The sequence below is a fragment of the Arachis stenosperma genome, chromosome 5 (genome assembly GCF_014773155.1).
Source record: "Arachis stenosperma cultivar V10309 chromosome 5, arast.V10309.gnm1.PFL2, whole genome shotgun sequence".
In the NCBI taxonomy this organism is placed as follows: Eukaryota; Viridiplantae; Streptophyta; class Magnoliopsida; order Fabales; family Fabaceae; genus Arachis; species Arachis stenosperma.
This window is the reverse complement of record NC_080381.1, coordinates 111,375,151-111,397,667: the sequence shown is the minus strand read 5'-3', so window position 1 is coordinate 111,397,667 and position 22,517 is coordinate 111,375,151. Positions and strand designations below refer to the sequence as shown.

The following is a 22,517-nucleotide window of genomic DNA, read 5'->3' as shown; positions in this document are numbered from 1 at the left end:
CTGGCGTTCAACTCCAAGGAAGACCTCTACATGTGAAAGCTTCAATGCTCAGTCCAAGCACACACCAAGTGGGCTCGGAAGTGGATTTCTGCATCATTTACGTATTTTTGTAACCCTAGTAACTAGTTTAGTATAAATAGAACTTTTTACCATTGTATTAGACATCTTGGGATCTTTGGATCACCTTTTGATCCTTTGATCACGTTTTGGAGGCTGGCCTCTCGGCCATGCCTGGACCTTCATCACTTATGTATTTTCAACGGTGGAGTTTCTACACACCATAGATTAAGGGTGTGGAGCTCTGCTGTTCCTCGAGTATTAATGTAATTACTACTAGTTTCTATTCAATTCATGCTTATTCTTATTCTAAGATATTCATTCGCACTTCAACCTAATGAATGTGATGATCCGTGACACTCATCATTATTCTCACTTATGATCGCTAGAGTGTGTATCTCTTAGATTCCTGCGAAAGCTAGAGTGTGTATCTCTTAGATTCCTGGTCCACAACGCATGGCTGCCTCTCCTGACAACAAAGCCTTCCATTCCATGAGATTAGAGTCTTCGTGGTATAAGCTAGAATCTATTGGCAGCATTCTTGAGATCCGGAAAGTCTAAACCTTGTCTGTGGTATTTGATGAGCGGATATTTTATACGCTTTTTGGGGGTAATTTCATGTAGATTTTAGCATGTTTTAATTAGTTTTTAGTTAAATATTATTAGTTTTTAGGAAAAAATCATATTTCTGGACTTTACTATGAGTTTGTGTGTTTTTCTGTGATTTCAGGTATTTTCTGGCTGAAATTGAGGGAGCTGAGCAAAAATCTGAGTTAGGCTGAAAAAGGACTGCTGATGCTGTTGGATCCTGACCTCCCTGCACTCGAAATGGCTTTTCTGGAGCTACAGAAGTCCAATTGGTGCGCTCTCAATGGCGTTGGAAAGTAGACATCCAGGGCTTTCCAGCAATATATATAAGTCTATACTTTGCGCGAAGATAGACGACGTAACTTGGCGTTGAACGCCAAGTACATGCTGCTGTCTGGAGTTAAACGCTAGAAACACGTCATGATCCGGAGTTGAACGCCCAAAACACGTCATAACTTGGAGTTCAACTCCAAGAAAAGCCTCAATTCGTGGATAGCTTCAGTCTCAGCCCCAACACACACCAAGTGGGCCCCAGAAGTGAATTTCTGCACCAATTATCTTAGTTTACTCATTTTCTGTAAACCTAGGTTACTAGTTTACTATTTAAACAACTTTTAGAGACTTATTCTGTACCTCATGACATTTTCAGATCTGAATTACATACTTTTTGATGGCATGAGTCTCTAAACTCCATTGTTGGGGGTGAGGAGCTCTGCAGCGTCTCGATGAATTAATACAATTCCTTTATTTTCCATTCAAACACGCTTGTTCTTATCTAAGATGTTCATTCGCGCTTAATTATGGAGAAGGTGATGATCCGTGACACTCATCACCTTCCTCAATCCATGAACGTGTGCCTGACAACCACATCCGTTCTACATCAGATTGAATGAGTATCTCTTAGATTCCTTAACCAGAATCTTCGTGGTATAAGCCGGATTGATGGCGGCATTCATGAGAATCCGAAAAGTCTAAACCTTGTCTGTGGTATTCTGAGTAGGATTCTGGGATTGAATGACTGTGACGAGCTTCAAACTCCTGAAGGCTGGGCGTTAGTGATAGACGCAAAAGAATCAATGGATTCTATTCCAACCTGATTGAGAACCGACAGATGATTAGCCGTGCTGTGACAGAGCATAGGAACGTTTTCACTGAGAGGATGGGAAGTAGCCATTGACAACGGTGACACCTTACATAGAGCTTGCCATGGAAGGGACTCTGCGTGTGGAGAAGGATTTTAAGGAAGAGTTGAAGTTCAGAGGACAAAGCATCTCCAAAACTCCAACATATTTCTCATTACTGCACAACAAGTAACGCTGTTATTCTCTTTTATTTTTCCAATCTAATAATTCCAACTGATAATTTTAATTAATATCCTGACTAAGAATAATAAGATAAACATAGCTTGTTTCAAACCAATAATCTCCGTGGGATCGACCCTTACTCACGTAAGGTATTACTTGGACGACCCAGTGCACTTGCTGGTTAGTTGTGCGAATTGCCAAAGAGTTAGATTGCATTTCGTGCACCAAGTTTTTGGCGCCGTTGCCGAGGATTATTCGAGTTTGAACAACTAAAGGTTTATTTTATTTCTTAGATTAGGAATAATTTATTTTTATTGTTATAGAGTCATTAAATCTTGGTAGGATAATTTCTTTTCAAAAAAAAAAATTTTCTTTAAAAATATTATTTTTCTTTATTAATTGTTAAATTTTCGTGAGTCTAGTGTCTTGTTCTAAGTTTGGTGTTAATTGCATATCTTATATTTTTCTTTAAAATTTTCGACTTGTGTTCTTTGTTCTTCATTGATCTTCAAGTTGTTCTTGTTTATTTTTCTTGTTTGATCTCAAGTTTTTTTGTTTTGTGTCTTTTCTTATTTTTCTTGTGCTTTTTCAAAACATTAACTTTCAAAAATTTATATTTTTATCCATAAATATGATACATTTTTAAAACCAACATTGAGATTACTGCCCAATTGGCTGGAGCATTGGTAGTTATTCTTGATAATTGGGTATCCGCTTTGGAATCTTTTTCAAAAATAATTTTTCTTTGATTGAATCTTGTGCCAAACTCTAAGTTTGGTGTTTTCTTGTTAATCTTTCTTTAATTTTCGAAAATTTTATTAAAGTTCTCTAAAAATTTTAAGTTTGGTGTTCTTTCTTTTGTTCTTGGTGTTCTTGTGAATCTTCAAAGTGTTCTTGAGTTTTTCTTGTGTCTTGATCTTAAAATTTTTAAGTTTGGTGTTCCTTGGTGTTTTCCCTCCAAAAATTTTCGAAAATAAGGAGCATTAGATCTAAAAATTTTAAGTCTTATGTCTTTTGTGTGTTTTTCTCTTTCATCATAAAATTCAAAATTCAAAAAAAAAATATATATTTTCTAACTAATTTTGAACTACATTTTTCGAAAATTTTATATAAAAATTCAAATTTCAATTTCAAAATATTTCCAATTTCTTTTATTTATTTCGTTTTTTTATTTATTTTATTTTATTTAAAAAAAATAAAAAAATAATAATAAAAAAATAATAATATCAACATATATATTATCTCTTTTATTCCATCATGGAAGCAAGTAGGAATGAACAGTCCAGGAGGACTCTGGGGTCATATGCTAACCCCACTACTGCTTCATATGGGAGTAGTATCTGTATACCCTCCATTGGAGTTAGTAGCTTTGAGTTGAATCCTTAGCTCATTATCATGGTGCAGCAAAACTGCCAGTATTCCGGTCTTCCACAGGAAGAACCTACAGAGTTTCTGGCATAATTTTTACAAATTGCTGACACAGTACATGATAAGGAAGTAGATCAGGATGTCTACAGATTATTACTGTTTCCGTTTGCTGTAAAAGATCAAGCTAAGAGATGGTTAAATAACCAGCCTAAGAACAGCATAAAAACATGGAAACAGCTGTCAGAAAAATTCCTGAATCACTATTTCCCTCCAAAACGGATGACACAGCTAAGGATAAGCATCCAAGGCTTCAAACAAGGAGATAATGAATCCCTTTATGATGCCTGGGAGAGATACAGAGAGATGCTAAGAAAATGCCCCTCTGAAATGTTTTCAGAGTGGGTGCAATTAGACATCTTCTACTATGGGCTTACAGAAAAAGCTCAGATTTCTTTAGACCACTCAGCTGGTGGATCTATACATATGAGAAAAACAATTAAAGAAGCTCAAGAGCTTATTGATACAGTTGCCAGAAATCAGCATCTGTACCTAAGCAGTGAATCTTCCATGAAAGAAGAAGCTAAAACAGTAACTGCTGAACTCAGTCCTGTAGATCAGGCTAATGAATTCAATCAGCAATTAGACTTTCTAACTCAGCAGCTAGCCGAATTCAAGGAAATACTACAGGAAACAAGAATGGCTAACAGGAATATGGAAGTACAGCTAAAGCAAACAGAAAAGCAACTGTCAAAACAAATAGCAGAAGAATGCCAAGCAGTTCAATTAAGAAGTGGGAAAACATGAAATACCTCACTTCAAAGCAGCAGGAAGCCAAGAAATGAACAAATGGCTACTCAAAATCCCTCTGAGGACAATCAGAGCCCAGAGAGGAATAAAGCTGGCGCTGAACGCCCAGCTCATGCTCATTCCTGGCGTTCAACGCCAGAAACAAGCATCAATTCGGCGTTGAACGCCCAAGGGGAGCATGGTTCTGGCGTTCAAACGCCAGTAACAAATAAGGAGGTGGCGTCTAACGCCACTCCAGCTTCCACCCCTGACATTCAAATGCCAGTGGGGGATCAGTCACATACAAGTGCTGATAACAACCCTTCTAAAAAGGCTTCCCAACCCACTTCTGTAGGTAATAAACCTGTAGCAACTAAGGTTGAGGAATACAAAGCCAAAATGCCTTATCCTCAAAAACTCCGCCAAGCGGAACAGGATAAGCAATTTGCCCGCTTTGCAGACTATCTCAGGACTCTTGAAATAAAGATTCCGTTTGTAGAAGCACTTGAGCAAATGCCCTCTTATGCTAAGTTCATGAAAGAGATCTTAAGTCATAAGAAGGATTGGAGGGAAACTGAAAAAGTTTACCTCACTGAAGAATGCAGTGCAGTCATTCTGAAAAGCTTACCTGAGAAGCTTAAAGATCCTGGGAGCTTTATGATACCATGCACATTAGAGGGTACTTGTACCAAGCAAGCTTTATGTGATCTTGGGGCAAGTATCAACCTAATACCTGTATCTACTATCAGAAAGCTTGGTTTAACTGAAGAAATCAAACCAACCAGGATATGTCTTCAACTTGCTGATGGCTCCATTAAATACCCATCAGGCGTGATTGAGGACATGATTGTCAAGGTTGGGCCATTTGCCTTTCCTACTGACTTTGTGGTGCTGGAAATGGAGGAGCACAAGAGTGCAACTCTCATTCTAGGAAGACCTTTCCTAGCAACTGGCCGAACCCTCATTGACGTCCAAAAAGGGGAAGTAACCTTGAGAGTCAATGAGGAGGAGTTCAAGTTGAATGTTGTCAAAGCCATGCAACATCCAGACACCCAAAATGACTACATGAGTGTTGATATTATTGACTCTCTGGTAAGAGAGGTAAATATGGCTGAGAGTCTCGAATCAGAGCTAGAGGACATCTTTAAAGATGTTCAGCCTGATCTGGAGGAATCAGAGAGAATAGTAGAACCTCTGAAAATCCCTCAGGAAGAGGAGAAACCTCCTAAACCCGAGCTCAAACCATTACCACCATCCCTAAAATATGCATTCTTGGGAGAAGGTGATACTTTTCCTGTGATCATAAGCTCTACCTTAGAGCCACAGGAAGAGAAAGCACTAATTCAAGTGCTAAGGACACACAAGACAGCACTTGGGTGGTCCATCAGTGATCTCAAGGGCATTAGCCCAGCCAGATGCATGCACAAGATCTTACTGGAGGGTGACGCCAAGCCAGTGGTTCAACCACAAAGGCGGCTGAATCCAGCCATGAAGGAGGTGGTGCAGAAATAGGTCACTAAGTTACTAGAGGCTGGGATAATCTATCCTATTTTTGATAGCCCCTGGGTAAGCCCTGTCCAAGTCGTCCCTAAGAAAGGTGGCATGACAGTAGTTCATAATGAAAAAAATGAACTGGTTCCTACAAGAACAGTTACAGGGTGGCGTATGTGTATTGATTACAGAAGACTCAATACAGCCACTAGAAAGGATCATTTTCCTTTACCATTCATAGACCAGATGCTAGAAAGACTAGCAGGTCATGAATACTACTGCTTCCTGGATGGATATTTAGGTTATAATCAAATTGCAGTAGATCCCCAGGATCAGGAGAAAACGGCATTCACATGCCCATCTGGAGTATTTGCATACAGAAGGATGCCATTTGGCCTGTGCAATGCACCTGCAACCTTTCAGAGGTGCATGTTCTCAATTTTCTCTGATATGGTGGAAAAATTTCTGGAAGTCTTCATGGATGACTTTTCAGTGTTTGGAGACTCATTCAGCTCCTGCCTTAACCATTTAGCACTTGTTCTAAAGAGATGCCAAGAGACTAACCTGGTTTTAAACTGGGAGAAGTGTCACTTTATGGTGACTGAAGGAATTGTCCTTGGGCACAAAATCTCGAACAAGGGAATAGAGGTGGATCAAGCTAAAGTTGAAGTAATTGAAAAATTACCACCACCCGCCAATGTTAAGGCAATCAGAAGCTTTCTGGGGCATGCAGGATTCTATAGGAGGTTTATAAAGGATTTTTCAAAAATCGCCAAACCTCTAAGCAACCTGCTAGCTGCAGACACGCCATTTATCTTTGATAAAGAGTGTCTGCAGGCATTTGAGACCCTGAAAGCTAAATTGGTCTCAGCACCAATCATCTCTGCACCAAACTGGGCATTGCCATTTGAACTAATGTGTGATGCCAGTGACCATGCCATTGGTGCAGTGTTGGGACAAAGGCATGACAAGCTTCTGCACGTCATTTACTATGCCAGTCGTGTTCTAAATGACGCACAGAAGAATTACACAACCACAGAAAAAGAGCTACTTGCAGTGGTTTACGCCATTGACAAATTCAGATCCTATTTAGTAGGATCAAAAGTGATTGTGTACACTGATCATGCTGCTCTTAAATATCTACTCACAAAGCAAGATTCAAAACCCAGACTTATAAGATGGGTGTTGCTTCTGCAAGAGTTTGATATAGAAATAAGAGACAGAAAAGGAACAGAAAACCAAGTAGCAGATCACCTGTCCTGAATAGAACCAGTAGAAGGGGCGTCCCTCCCTCTCATTGAGATCTCTGAAACCTTTCCGGATGAACAACTCTTTGCCATCCAGGAAGTACCATGGTTTGCAGATATCGCAAACTACAAGGCAGTAAGATTCATACCCAAAGAGTACAGTAGACTGCAATCAAAGAAATTGATTACAGATGAAAAGTACTATCTTTGGGATGAACCATATCTCTTCAAGAGATGTGCAGACGGAGTAATCCGTAGATGTGTGCCTAAGGAAGAAGCACAGAAGATTCTATGGCACTGCCATGGATCACAGTATGGAGGACATTTTGGAGGTGAGCGAACAGCCACAAGAGTCCTCCAATGTGGCTTCTACTGGCCTACTCTCTATAAAGATTCCCGAGCATTTGTACTTAATTGTGACAGTTGCTAAAGATCTGGCAATCTGCCTCACAGTTATGCCATGCCTCAGCAAGGGATCTTAGAGATTGAGTTGTTTGATGTATGGGGTATTGACTTTATGGGACCCTTCCCACCATCATACTCAAACACTTATATTCTGGTGGCAGTGGATTATGTATCCAAATGGGTGGAAGCTATTGCAACACCCACCAATGACACTAAAACAGTGTTAAAATTCCTCCAGAAACACATCTTCAGTAGATTTGGTACCCCTAGAGTATTAATCAGTGATGGGGGCAGTCATTTCTGCAATAAACAGCTTTACTCTGCTTTGGTTCGTTATGGAGTTAGCCACAGGGTAGCTACTCCATATCACCCACAGACTAATGGGCAAGCTGAAGTCTCAAATAGAGAACTCAAAAGAATCCTGGAACGGACTGTAATTAACCGTAGAAGGGATTGGGCAAGGAGCTTGGATGATGCTCTGTGGGCATACAGAACAGCATTCAAGACCCCTATAGGGACCTCTCCATACCAGCTTGTGTATGGAAAGGCATGTCACTTGCCAGTGGAACTGGAACACAAGGCCTACTAGGCAACCAGATTCCTAAACCTTGATGCCAAATTAGCTGGAGAAAAACGATTGCTTCAGTTAAATGAGCTAGAGGAATTTAGACTCAATGCTTTCGAGAATGCAAAAATTTACAAAGAGAAAGCAAAAAGATGGCATGATAAGAAATTGTCATCCAGAGTCTTTGAGCCGGGGCAGAAAGTTCTGCTATTTAATTCCAGGCTCAAATTATTCCCCGGGAAATTAAAATCCCGGTGGAGAGGTCCATATGTGATTACAAGCGTATCACCATATGGATACGTAGAGCTTCAGGATAATGAATCCAACAAAAAGTTCATTGTTAATGGACAGAGAATTAAACATTATCTTTAAAGTAACTTCGAGCAAGAATGCTCGAAACTGAGACTTGATTAGAGCTCAGTGGTAGTCCAGCTAAAGACAATAAAGAAGCGCTTGCTGGGAGGCAACCCAGCCATTTACAAAGTTTATTTACTAATTAAATAAATTTCCTTTTTTTACAGGTATGTGTCCAAGTATCTTCAAGGTAAAATAGCAATTGCTTGAATTCACAGAGTTACCGGGGAATTTGGAAGTTCACTGGCGAAAAAAAGCCAGTAAGAAACATTTTGGGCGTTGAACGCCTAAAAGAAGCACCCACTGGGCGTTCAACGCCAGTAAGGGTAGCCATCTGGGCGTTAAACGCCAGAAAGGAGCATCTTCTGGGCGTTAAACGCCAGAAAGAAGCACCTTCTGGGCGTTTAACGCCAGATTGACAGCATCCTGGGCATTCAGAAAAACGCCCAGTGACAAAGGACTTCCTGGCGTTCAACGCCAAAAAGATGCATCTGCTGGGCGTTGAACGCCCAGGAGAAGCAACATTTGGGCGTTAAACGCCCAAAACATGCAGCGTTTGGGCGTTTAACGCCAGAATGGTGGGGAGGAGGTAAAATTCGTTTTTCTTCACAAATTTTCTAATTTTTATGTTTCAATTCATGATTTCTTGCATAAACATGTTTCAATTCCAAAGATTTTAATCCTAATTTCTAAAAACCCTAATTTCTAAAATCCCTTTTTCAAAAAAATATCAAATGTATCTTAATTCATAAACACAAATTTTTTTCCAATCCAATTCTTTTTCAAATCTTTTTAATTTCTTCTCATATCTTTTTCAACTCATCTTATCTTTTTTTCGAGACTGCCTCTCCTTTTACTCCTCTCCTTTCCTTTCTTTTGCTTGAGGACAAGCAAACCTCTAAGTTTGGTGTGATTTGCCATGATCACTGAGCTAAAACTCATTAAGATCATGGCACCTAAGGGAACAGGAAGAGCAAGGATGTGAACTTAAGGGAGCTGAAGCGTCAGAAATTAATTCTTGAAGGCACCCCACAGACTAGAGGAACATCCACTTCCCAAAATACAGGTTGTTAAGTTCTAATTCTAGCTTTAACTCTGTGATATTATTATTATAGGATTTTACCTTAGAAGTTATATAGGAGTAGTAGTAAGTAGCATATCTATTTTGGCTTTATTTCCAATTAAGTTATAACTTATTTTTCTCATCATCATCAAACATGAATAAAATAGTAGATTTGTAGAATAAAGAGGCAATTTAATTTTTTCGAGTTCTTAATAAGGAAAATTCTAATTATTTATATATGGTGGCAATACTTTTTGTCTTCTGAATGAATGCTTGAACAGTGCATATTTTTGATATTGAATTTTACGAATGTTAAAATTGTTGGCTCCTGAAAGAATGATGAACAAGAGAAATGTTATTGATGATCTGAAAAATCATGAAATTGATTCTTGAAGCAAGAAAAAATAGTGAAAAAAAAATTTCTTGCGAAAAAAAAAATGCCAAAAAGAGAGAAAGAAAAAGCAAGCAGAAAAAGCCAATAGCCCTTAAAACCAAAAGGCAAGGGTAAAAAGGATCCAAGGCTTTGAGCATTAATGGATAGGAGGGCCCAAGGAAATAAATCCAGGCCTAAGCGGCTAAATCAAGCTGTCCCTAACCATGTGCTTGTGGCATGCAGGTCCAAGTGAAAAGCTTGAGACTGAGTGGTTAAAGTCGTGATCCAAAGCAAAAGAGTGTGCTTAAGAACTCTGGACACCTCTAATTGGGGACTCTAGCAAAGCTGAATCACAATCTGAAAAGGTTTACCCAATTATGTGTCTGTGGCATTTATGTATCCGGTGGTAATACTGGAAAACAAAGTGCTTAGGGCCACGGCCAAGACTCATAAAGTAGCTGTGTTCAAGAATCAACATACTAAACTAGGAGAATCAATAATACTATCTGAATTCTGAGTTCCTATGGATGCCAACCATTCTGAATTTCAAAGGATAAAGTGAGATGCCAAAACTGTTCAGAAGCAAAAAGCTACTAGTCCCGCTCATCTAATTAGAATCTGAGCTTCACTTGAAACTCTGAGATATTATTGTTTCTTAATTTCATTTCATCCTATTTTATTTATCTAGTTGCTTGAGGACAAGCAACAGTTTAAGTTTGGTGTTGTGATGAGCGGATATTTTATACGCTTTTTGGGGGTAATTTCATGTAGATTTTAGCATGTTTTAATTAGTTTTTAGTTAAATATTATTAGTTTTTAGGCAAAAATCATATTTCTGGACTTTACTATGAGTTTGTGTGTTTTTCTGTGATTTTAGGTATTTTCTGGCTGAAATTGAGGGAGCTGAGCAAAAATCTGAGTTAGGCTGAAAAAGGACTGCTGATGCTGTTGGATCCTGACCTCCCTGCACTCGAAATGGATTTTCTGGAGTTACAAGAGTCCAATTGGCGCGCTCTCAATGGCGTTGGAAAGTAGACATCCAGAGCTTTCCATCAATATATAATAGTCCATACTTTGCGCGAAGATAGACGACGTAACTTGGCGTTGAACGCCAAGTACATGCTGCTGTCTGGAGTTAAACGCCAGAAACACGTCATGATCCGGAGTTGAACGCCCAAAACACGTCATAACTTGGAGTTCAACTCCAAGAAAAGCCTCAGTTCGTGGATAGCTTCAGTCTCAGCCCCAACACACACCAAGTGGGCCCCAGAAGTGGATTTCTGCACCAATTATCTTAGTTTACTCATTTTCTGTAAACCTAGGTTACTAGTTTACTATTTAAACAACTTTTAGAGACTTATTCTGTACCTCATGACATTTTCAGATCTGAATTACATACTTTTTGATGGCATGAGTCTCTAAACTCCATTGTTGGGGGTGAGGAGCTCTGCAGCGTCTCGATGAATTAATACAATTCCTTTATTTTCCATTCAAACACGCTTGTTCTTATCTAAGATGTTCATTCGCGCTTAATTATGGAGAAGGTGATGATCTGTGACACTCATCACCTTCCTCAATCCATGAACGTGTGCCTGACAACCACCTCCGTTCTACATCAGATTGAATGAGTATCTCTTAGATTCCTTAACCAGAATCTTCGTGGTATAAGCCGAATTGATGGCGGCATTCATGAGAATCCAAAAAGTCTAAACCTTGTCTGTAGTATTCCGAGTAGGATTCTGGGATTGAATGACTGTGACGAGCTTCAAACTCCTGAAGGCTGGGCGTTAGTGACAGACGCAAAAGAATCAATGGATTCTATTCCAACCTGATTGAGAACCGACAGATGATTAGCCGTGCTGTGACAGAGCATAGGAACGTTTTCACTGAGAGGATGGGAAGTAGCCATTGACAACGGTGACACCCTACATAGAGCTTGCCATGGAAGGGACTCTGCGTGTGGAGAAGGATTTTAAGGAAGAGTTGAAGTTCAGAGGACAAAGCATCTCCAAAACTCCAACATATTTCTCATTACTGCACAACAAGTAACGCTGTTATTCTCTTTTATTTTTCCAATCTAATAATTCCAACTGATAATTTTAATTAATATCCTGACTAAGAATAATAAGATAAACATAGCTTGTTTCAAACCAATAATCTCCGTGGGATCGACCCTTACTCACGTAAGGTATTACTTGGACGACCCAGTGTACTTGCTGGTTAGTTGTGCGAATTGCCAAAGAGTTAGATTGCATTTCGTGCACCAGTATTCCGAGTAGGATCTGGGATGGGATGACTGTGACGAGCTTCAAACTCGTGACTGTAAGGCGTGGTGACAGACGCAAAAGGATAGTAAATCCTATTCCTACATGATCGAGAATCAACAGCTGATTAGCCATGCGGGAAACTGTAGAAGACCTTTTTCACTGAGAGTTTGGGAAGTAGCCATTGACAATAATGACGCCCTACATACAGCTTGCCATAGAAATGAGTATGAAGGATTGGATGAAGGCAGTAGGAAAGCAGAGATTCAGAAGGAATGACGCATCTCCATGAACTTATCTGAAATTTCCACCAATGAATTACATGAGTATCTCTATCTTTATTTTCTATTTATTTATCTTTTAATTATTAAAACTCTATAATCATTTGAATCCGCCTGACTGAGATTTACAAGGTAACCATAGCTTGCTTCAAGTCGACAATCTCCGCGGGATCGACCCTTACTCACGTAAGGTTTATTACTTGGACGACCCAGTGCACTTGCTGGTTAGTTGTGCAAAGTTGTGAAAAAGAGTTGAGATTACAATTGTGCGTACAAGTTGTTGGCACCATTGTGTATCACAATTTCGTGCACCATATACCCATCTGCTTCCCACAACTTCCTAATTAGAATGAGGATCAACCAAATCCCAAGTGTGTACTTTTTCAAGTGCCTGTATTTTTTTCTTCATTGCTTGTTGTCAATTTGGATTTGTAGAGGCTTCTCTGAATGACTTAAGTTCATGTTGATGAAGAATAGTAGAAAAACAATGATAATCAAGAAGATGAGGAGGTGGATGTCTTACCCTGGAAGAACGAGTGGAAGATAGAAAACATTGGGAGATAGAAAACACGAAAGAACGGGAGGCTGTAGAGGGTGACTCGAGATAGAACCTGTAGAATCATTACTAGAAAAAAGATCAACATTGGGGTTAGTGAAAAAAGGTGACCGAGTAGGAGGAATAGACTCAAAGGAGGAGAACCGAGAAAACATGTGATGCTCCCAGAAGACAACATGACGAGATATATGAATACGGTTAGAGAGAGGATCCCAACAATGATAACCCTTGTGTTCAGTGCCATAACCAAGGAAACAACACATACAAGCCCGAGATTCAAGTTTACTATATTCATGAGGCTGAAGAAGAACAAAACAGACATAACCGAAAACTCGAAGAGAACTATAATCTGGGAAGGTATGATAAAAACGCTCAAAGGGAGTAACATTACTAAGAACAGAAGAAGGAAGTCTATTGATAACATAAACAGTAGTAAGAACAGCTTCACCCTAAGTACGCTCAGGACATGAAGAAGAAAGAAGCATTACACTAATAGAGTCAAGAATGTGACAGTGTTTACGTTTAGCTCGGCCATTTTGTTGAGACGTACCAAGGCAAGAAAACTCAGACAAGGTACCCTGTTTTGCAAGAAACATTAAGAGTTTGAAATCACGGTATCCCATAGCATTATCGCAGCGAAAAAACTTAGTAACCTTGGAAAACTGAGTTTAATCATAATGGCAAAGTTAATATAAATCTGAGGTAACTCATGGTGATTGGTCATCAAATAAACTCAAGTAAAGCGTGAATAATCATCAATGAAAACAAAAAAGTAGCGAGCCCTTCCCATAGAAGCGGTGGGAGTAGGACCCCAAACATCAGAGTAGATAAGATCAAAAGGAGAGCAAGTAAGAGAGGAATTATTGTGAAAAGATAAAGCGGATTGCTTAGTAGTTTGACAAGAAATACAATCAAAAGACTCATGATTAACCTGACCCAAAACACCTTGAGACACAAGAGGACGCATCTTTTCCAAAGAGGTGTGGGCAAGACTTTGATGCCATAAGTGAAGAGTAGAAGGAGAAGAAGCAGCACAGATATTTGGCACAGGAGGAATATGAAGATTCTTGAGTTCAAACAACCTTCCGACCTTACGTCTAGTCCTAATGATTTGTCCCGTCCGACGATCCTGTACACGACAACCAGAAATGGAAAAAGTGACATCAAAATCAAGATCAATAAGTTGACCAACAGAAATAAGAATAAAGTTCAATTTGGGAATATAATAAGTATCAGGAAGATTAAGAGTTGGCTGGAAAATAGAACCATTGTGTGTCGCGTGTAAGAGGGAACCATTAGTAGTATTGACAAAAGGTGCATTTGTAGTGGTAGCCAAAAACATAAAAAGATGACGCAAAGGAGACATGTGATTAAAACAACCGGAATCAAAATACCATTTAAAATTACCTGGAGGAGTCAAAAAAGCAGCAGGAGTATTACCAGAAAGGAAAAGAAGATGCTTAAGAAGAGACGCAGTATCAGATAGAGATACAGGAGGCGGATTGAGAGGAGCAGAAGTGGGAGATTCGGTAGTAGCAACAGCAGAAGCAGACCCATGCTTGGGATGAGAAGGATACTTGTGATGATCAGGACGTGGTGGGCGAGTAGGACAAGTAGTAATCAAATGTCCCGAGAGCTTGCAATAATGACAAAACAGCTATGAACAATGGTAGCTAATATGACCTCTTTGGTGGCATGTGCGACATTCAACAAAAGGACAGTTGGAGAAGAGGTACCCGGAACGGTTACAGTTTCAACAGAATTGACTCTTTCTATATGTGGCAGCAAAAACATCTAATGTTTCTATAATAGTAGACACACAGATCAAAGAGTTGAGAGAAAACTACAATTTTGGAGCAGAAAATGAGAAATCGGAGGGCAAAATCAGAAAGAACTCACCAAAAAATCTTAGGAAGGGTCCTACTGTCTGCCACGTAGCGACGACTAAATGGAGGAAGGAACCACGTCAGTGCTGACTGGACGGACGGATCAACCAACGGATCAGGTCGGGTCCAGGCGTGGGTCTGGCAGGTCGGAGCAGATGGGGTCGCGGGTGGATAAGCCGAGGCGCGACACGACACGTGGGAGCCTCTGAATCGTTGATCAGGTGTGCAATCCGACGGTTTGAAATGAATCTGGAGAGGAGAAGAAGCTCGTGACGGCAGCGACGTATTGGGACTCATTGAACTCGTGGCGACGAAACAAAGACGATGGTGTGAGTAGTGACGAACCAAAGCGTCGGAAGGAAATAAAAATCAAGGACAAAGAATACTACCGGAAGAGAAAATAAAATGGCTATGGACTAATTGTTGCTGAAAAAAAAAATCTAAACTCTTGATACTATGTTAAGAATAAGAGAGTAATATGAAATAGTGTATTATTCAGGTCGATGAAAAGTACAATATACAAGGGATATATATAGTTGTTATTAGTAGAATCAAAGTAATAAAAATATAGAATCCTATAATTAATATACAAATACGCTATATAAATACAAATAGGATTCCGCTAGGGAGACAATGGACTATTTGTACATTGTGTACAATGGGCTATTGAGTTACAAAATAAACATCCCCATACTATCTAAAATAACCATCCGAGTACTAAGGATAATAAATATCTTCCCAAAAAATTAAACTAATTTTGAGGTTCACTAGAGATCAAACTCCTGACCTTTTAGATATAGCACTCTAATACCATGTCATGATACCACTCATCCAAAGAACTTCAGCTAATGAGAAAATATAACACTAATAATTATATCTCTAATACTCCATAAATCTCCATTGTACACATTTAATAAGTATTCCATTGGCTCCTCATACTTTTCTATACAAATAATATTAATTGATCTAATTCGATTATAATGATTCTCTTAATGGATATAATATAAAATAAATATGGAGGAGTAAATCCAAAACTTTAATTGATTAGGGGGTACTATTACATCATGGAGAAGATGCACTCTTTATGTCGCACAAAAACTTCTAACAAGTGCTCATAGGTTTTCAAGAGTTAGCAAGTTTCACAGATCATTCAAAGGTTCCAGCTAAACATTCACGATTTTTAGTTGCACCCACCTAACAATAATCAAATTATTCAAAGGTTATTTCCAACTAATCATAACATTCTTCATTTAAACTTCAATTCATTTATTGGTTGTAGTACCCGGCCGCCAAAAAAGCTTTCATTGGCAGCAGCAAAATTTGACAATAATCTAAGCCTTGATAAAAATTAAGTAATCATTATTTTTTAACAAAATAAAAATCAAGTCACATGCATGCACAGCAAACTAGTTCAATTCTCTGTATAAATAGTTTCTCTCGTTGTATATACTATCAACACATCTCAGTTTGTTCATCAAACACCAAACCTTGGATTCTTACTTTAATTTACATAAAAACACATAATGGTCCTCCAGAAATCATCATCATCAACATCATCTATGGTGTTTAAAGTAACGAGAAAGCCAGCGGAGTTAGTAGCACCTGCTGGACCCACTCCCCATGAGCTTAAGCTTCTCTCCGACATTGATGACCAACAAGCTCTACGCTTCCACTATTCAGGGGTTCAGATCTTTGCTTACAACCCTTCAATGGCAGGGAAAGACCCTGTCCATGTCATTAGAGAAGCATTGTCAAAAGCACTTGTGTTTTATTATCCATTAGCTGGGAGACTTAGGGAAGGTCCTAGGGGAAAACTTATGGTGGATTGCAGTGGCGAAGGTGTATTGTTCATGGAAGCTGATGCAGATGTTACACTTGACCATTTTGGTGTTGATCCTCTTCCTCCATTCCCTTGTTTTGATGAGCTCCTCTACGATGTTCGATCTTCTCATGATGGAATTATTAACTCTCCACTCCTACTTTTACAGGTTAAATTATTTACACACACGATGATAGTGTCGTTATAAAAAAAATCACTTTTGGACTCCAATCCATATACGTACAATTAGACAACAGGTGTCTTATGCTTATAATTAAAAGGAAAAATTAAAAATTTTTAGTAACAAATATAACATTTATCAATAATTTTTATTTAATAGTTACAAAAACTTACAACTATTTGTCATTATAATATATAACTATAATGACAAATATATAATTATTATAAAAGGCTTGGGACGAGGCTTATAGAAAGGTAGTTTGCGAGAGTAAATTATTTATTTGTGATATATTTATTAATAATTACTGAATAAAATGGGTTGACTTATCACAATAATATTAACTCTTAATAATGATATAATTTAACTAGCTAATTAATCAAGGTATAACTTTTTTGCAATTTAAAAAAATTATTAGAAAAATTATATTTTGTAATTTTGTAATTTTAACCACATAATAAAAAATTTCAAAAATAAAAAGAATAAATAAAATTTTTGGTGTCTCTTTGAAGTTGAAAGTTAATAAAAATTCTGTTTGTTTCATTCTATTTTAAGATCAAGAGAAGGTATTATTGCACTCTCTGTCCCAAATTATTTATCGTTAAATATTATTAACTAACTTTTTCATATATATGTTCATATTTATTAATTACCTCTCATATTCACTTTTTCACCAAACACTTACTATATATATAAAGAAAAAATTAATCACCATCATCTGTACCTACCATAAATATAAAGAGAAAATTAATCACCATAGTCTGTTTTTTCTCTTTTTATAACCTCTTTAATTTTTCTGTAGTATTATATATGTACAATAATAATTTCTTCTCTTTCTAATTTATCAAGAGAGAGTTTTAGGAAACTTTGATGTCTAGTAATTTTTATAATTTGCGAAAAAATTATACCATGACTAATTGATTACGTAATTAAAATTTATTAGATTAAATTAAAAGTTAAAGTTAATCATGATAAGCCAATCAATTTCATTCAATAATTATTAAATATATTATTAAGAATAATTTACCTTTTAATTTATTTTAGATAGAATTAGATAGAATTTATCAAAAAATAATCATCATAATATTAATATTCACACTAATTTTTTTATAATATATATTTTTGTTGAAAAAGTCTAAGAAACTAATATTATATTCAATCAACTAATTTAAAAATCAATATACAATTAAGAAAATAACATACAAAATAAACATCCAAAACAAAAAATAATAAAATTATTCAAAAATAAAAAAGTGAAACATTTTTTGTATAAATTGTATTTCATATATGTTGTTGGTCTATTTTACTTATGTTGGTATTTCTGATGTTTGTGTTGTGTTTTCTTTATTCTTTTAGTTTGGGTAGTATCTTGTATTATGTTTGTTGTAACTTATATAGTCTTGTAGTTGAGTCTCATCAATTTTTATTTGCATCTTTGTGAGGGTTTTAATTAAAAGAAAAAAAAGTTAAACAATACAAAATAAAATTAATTTAAAGTAGAGTTTATAATTTAAGAGTTTAAAATTTAGGATTTAATTTTTAAAGAAAGTTAAAATTTAAGAGGTTTATATTTAAAATTTAGGATTTAGGATGGTTAGAAGCAGCGATAGGCGGCAATCAGCCACACACTAGTAGTTAGTGGTGGAGGGCTGACGGTAAACAATACAGTGGTGGTGTGTGAAATTATGATAGTAGGAGGGGAAAAAAGTAGAAGAAGAAATGAGATGATATAAAAGGATAATTTTAAAATAATTGAATAAATGGATTTGTTGGTCGAAGATGGTTGCTAGGTTGTTGGCTCTCTAATTAGGTTTATTTAGGTTGATTCTTTTGTTATATATGTAATATCATTTTTATTAGTCCATCATAAACTAGAAAAGAGTTATGTTCTGTCTATATTAAAATCAGTTATTAAAATTAGTCACTAAATAAAATATATACTGAAATATAAATATATATTAAAAATAAATTAAACCACACATGTATTTATACATAAATATATTAGTGGCTGATTTTAGTGGCTAATTTTAGTGTACAAATAACATTTTTATTACGAAAATAATCATTTTTTATGGTATGAAAAAATAAGATTTGTAACCGAGATAGCTAGTGATGATATATTATATGAATGAACGGATTGACAGGTGACACGGTTCAAATGCGGCGGTTTCATCTTTACTATGCGTGTGAACCACACAATGTGTGATGCAATTGGATTTGTTGAATTCATAAAGGGCATAGCAGAAATAGCCCAAGGTGCATCAAACCCTTCAATTCTCCCAGTTTGGTGTAGGGAGCTTCTTTGTGCCAGAGATCCACCAAGAGTTACATTCATCCACCATGAATACAACCAACTACCGCTTGAAAATGACAACCAAAGTGTCTCCTTCAAACCCTGCCATGCTTCCTTCTTCTTTGGCTCCAAAGAGATTGATGCATTGCGCTGCCTCTTCCCTCCTCACATTGCTCAATCTTCCACCACCTTCGATGTCCTCACTGCATGCCTCTGGCGTTGTCATACAGCTGCCCTCCAATGGAAAAACCCTAATCAAGAGGTTCGCTTCATGTGTGTAGTCAATGCACGTTTTGAACCTTGCAGGTTAAAATAACTACCTTTGCACATACACTCCTCTTTAATTTGAGCAAGAAGGAGTAATTTTTATTTGATTCTCCTTGATCTTCTCTTTTGCTAATACCATTATTTTTGTGATAGGCTTAATCCTCCACTACCTGAAGGGTATTATGGCAACGCTTTTGTGCTTCCTACGGCAGTTTCCACCGTGGAAATGCTTTGCCGGCGACCTTTGAGCTATGCATTGGAGTTGGTGAAGAAAGCAAAGAAAGAAGTAACTGAGGAGTATGTTCACTCTACTGCCGATTTGATGGCCATTAAGGGAAGGCCTCCACTTTTCTTGACAGGATCTTTTATTATGTCAGACATCATAAAATCTGGGATAACAGATGTGGATTATGGATGGGGTAAGCCTTTGTATTCTGGACCAGATAAGGCTGGTATGGATGATATTCCTGGTTTGAGCTTCTATATTCCATATACTAACTCTAAAGGAGAACATGGTAGACTAGTTTTAATTTGCCTCCCAGAAGAAGCCATGAAAAGGTTTGAGAACGAGCTTAATGGAATACTTCAGATCAAGGATAAACAAAACCCTACCAAGTCAATTTCCAATCTGTAGTGGATACTTGATGGTGAAAACTCAGTTATCAACTTTACATCAAGTTATTTGCAGATGAGTTATCATACTTGATATGCATGCATGTGTCAACTTAGTTTTATAAAGTTTTATAACTTGTCGTGTGTGGGTGTTATACATATAGGTAAATACTACAATAAAAATTTTATAATTGTCTTCATATAAAAATATTTATTTTTGACTATTGGATTATAAATTATATGGTTAAATTTGGATATTTGTAAAAATATTATCTTTTCTTTAAGTGTGGCTAAATAAACAAATCACACTTTTGAATAAAGTATTTTCATAAAAAATATTTTTATCATTTTTATTTAAGTAGTTGCTATATATATATAAAGACTTGACAATATGTTTTGTATGTATTGATGTTACCGGTCAAAGTATAATTTGTAAGCCACAAATATGGCACACCCTTGTAAATTAAATCAATAAAAACTTAACACTGCATTCTAACACTACTAGTCATAAAAATTTTGAATTGAATGTGTGGCTTAATTTAGAAAATATTTGGTCCAGAATTGATATTTAGACAAAAATATTTTTTTTAAAAAATTAAAATTATTTATTAATTTAAAAAAAATGGATTGATTCGTTTATTTCGTGGGTTTCTCTTAAATAGATCAAATTTATTTTGTCAAAACTCATATATATTTGATATATATAATTAGTTTTCTCGTATAAGTCTGTAAATTTAGGCTTGATTTGGTAAAACTTTTACTTTTTTAAAGTAGTTTATGAAAGCTGTCTTTTAAAAACGGTCGTATTTGTGTTTGATAAAATTAAATTAAAAATAACTTTTAATAAGTATAAGCACCATAATTATGTTTGGTAAAACAGCTTTTGAAAGTTAAAAAAATTATAATAAACATGTTTATAACAAAAAATATTTTTTTTTTCAAATTCTTTAAAATTTCATAAAATATTTTAAAATAAAATAATGTTAAAATAAAAAATTTATAATAAACATAAATATAATAAATAAACTCTTTTATTTTTTAACTTTAAAATTTTATATAAGTATCATAAAAATTTATTTATCCTAAATATCATCACTAAAAGTACTAAATTACCTAAATCACTATAACCTACTTTTTTCCAGCAATCAAACTTGATGCTATATTATTTTAAACCATCTCCATAGTTCTAAGAAACTCATCTCCAATCAAATTTTGGAGTTCTAATTGAATCAATTGAAACTTTATTTTGATACTAACTCAAATTTTAGAAACTAATAATTTACATATTTACTTGATTTACTCTATGTACTAATATAAATAGAGTTATTATTAGTCAATAATAAAATTTGTATGTAATCCAATGTTAGTACTGGATACGTCTATTACCCACCTATATATATTGGCTCACCTTTACAGATCACAAAAAATAGGACACATATCTCAAATAAACTACTGAAAACCAGGTCAACCTCTTCCCATTTCAAAGAATAGAAAAAAACAAACAAATATAATAGATTTACTGAAAAAAATACAAAAATAACGCAAGAAAAAAAAGATAAATAGATAGAAGTTCATACCTAACATGTGATAGAGATGTATTTGTGTTGAAATTTATGAAGATTAGGTTGGAAAATAAAAAAATATATGAAGATTGTGTTAGAATTTGTGAAGGTTAGGATGAGAAGTTAGAAATATACGAGATTTCAATGGCAATATAATAGCAGAAAATATGTGTGAAAAAATGAATAAAATTTGGTAAATACAAGCCAGTTTTAAAAAGCTTCCTCCTAGGTGTTTTCAAAAGCATCCCTAACTTTTAAAGATACAAGCACAAGCATTTGAGTTTTTTAATTTACCAAACACAAAATGAGGTGTTTGTGCTTTTTAAAAGCACAAGCACCTCTTGAAAAAATTTTATCAAACCCAACTTTAAATAGGTTGACGTAAACGGATCAAACTATCCATTTGACAATCTTAAGTAGGTGCGTTATGTGGTAGCCATTGTTTTAGTGTGGCTATAATGTTTACAAGGAGTTTATTAATTAATTATAGACACCTAGTATTTTAAAAAAAAACTTTGACTTTAAGTTACTTTGTATTAAATATGGTAAAAAAGGTAATGACAGGAGTAAATATTTTAAACAGTAATTTTGGGAAAATGAATCTCTTTGGTTAGAAAAAAAAAAGAAAAAATAGATGTTAGTACATCATCTATAGCTGATGAGGTGAAAGACCGTACATTACAACGGGCATTGGGTATTTACATTGCATTGTTTGTAATCTGCCGCAAAAAAAAAGTGAAAAACTAATAAAAAACTGCCGTGGAGATTGTAAAAAGATGTCAGAGAACTAACCATCAATGATCATACTTCTTATTTTAAATAAATCATTTCAAAAAATAAATAATAAAATGAGTGAAACCATCAATCCATGCAAGAACTAAAGAATCCAAGCTAATTGGTTCTTGGTGATATGGTTTTGTTCAAAAGATTTGTCTGACTATTTTGGGTCAGTGGATAAGGTGATGGAGCATCGGATGAATTGGACAACACAATTGGGACTGAGTTTAATTTTTTAAATTTTATAATATATTTTTTAAAGAAAAAATAAAACTTAGTTTAATTCACAATTATTTTTTTGATATAAAAGAATTTATATTAATAGTAATGAAATTAAGTCAAAATTATTTTTTTAAATAATTGAATTTTAATTCTAACTATTAATCATAATATTATTATCCTCTTCAAATTATATGTAATA

General features: G+C 35.8%; 1 protein-coding gene across 1 annotated transcript; it reads left to right on the top strand.

The window, feature by feature from the left end:
• Window positions 1–16,111: 16,111 nt before the first annotated feature.
• On the top strand, window positions 16,112–19,779 carry LOC130981057 (13-hydroxylupanine O-tigloyltransferase-like). The gene is made up of 3 exons (XM_057904696.1): window positions 16,112–16,576; window positions 18,730–19,184; window positions 19,299–19,779. The coding sequence occupies exons 1-3, from the start codon at window positions 16,112–16,114 to the stop codon at window positions 19,777–19,779; spliced, it is 1,401 nt and encodes a 466-aa protein (XP_057760679.1).
• Window positions 19,780–22,517: the final 2,738 nt, after the last annotated feature.

What these genes read in the sequence shown, in the direction of transcription:
- LOC130981057 (XM_057904696.1), top strand. Translation starts at nt 16,112, where the DNA reads ATGGTCCTCCAGAAATCATCATCATCAACATCATCTATGGTGTTTAAA. An exon ending in CTCCACTCCTACTTTTACAG is followed by an intron (nt 16,577 to 18,729) that starts GTTAAATTATTT and finishes ACGGATTGACAG; the next exon opens with GTGACACGGTTCAAATGCGG. An exon ending in GCACGTTTTGAACCTTGCAG is followed by an intron (nt 19,185 to 19,298) that starts GTTAAAATAACT and finishes TTTTTGTGATAG; the next exon opens with GCTTAATCCTCCACTACCTG.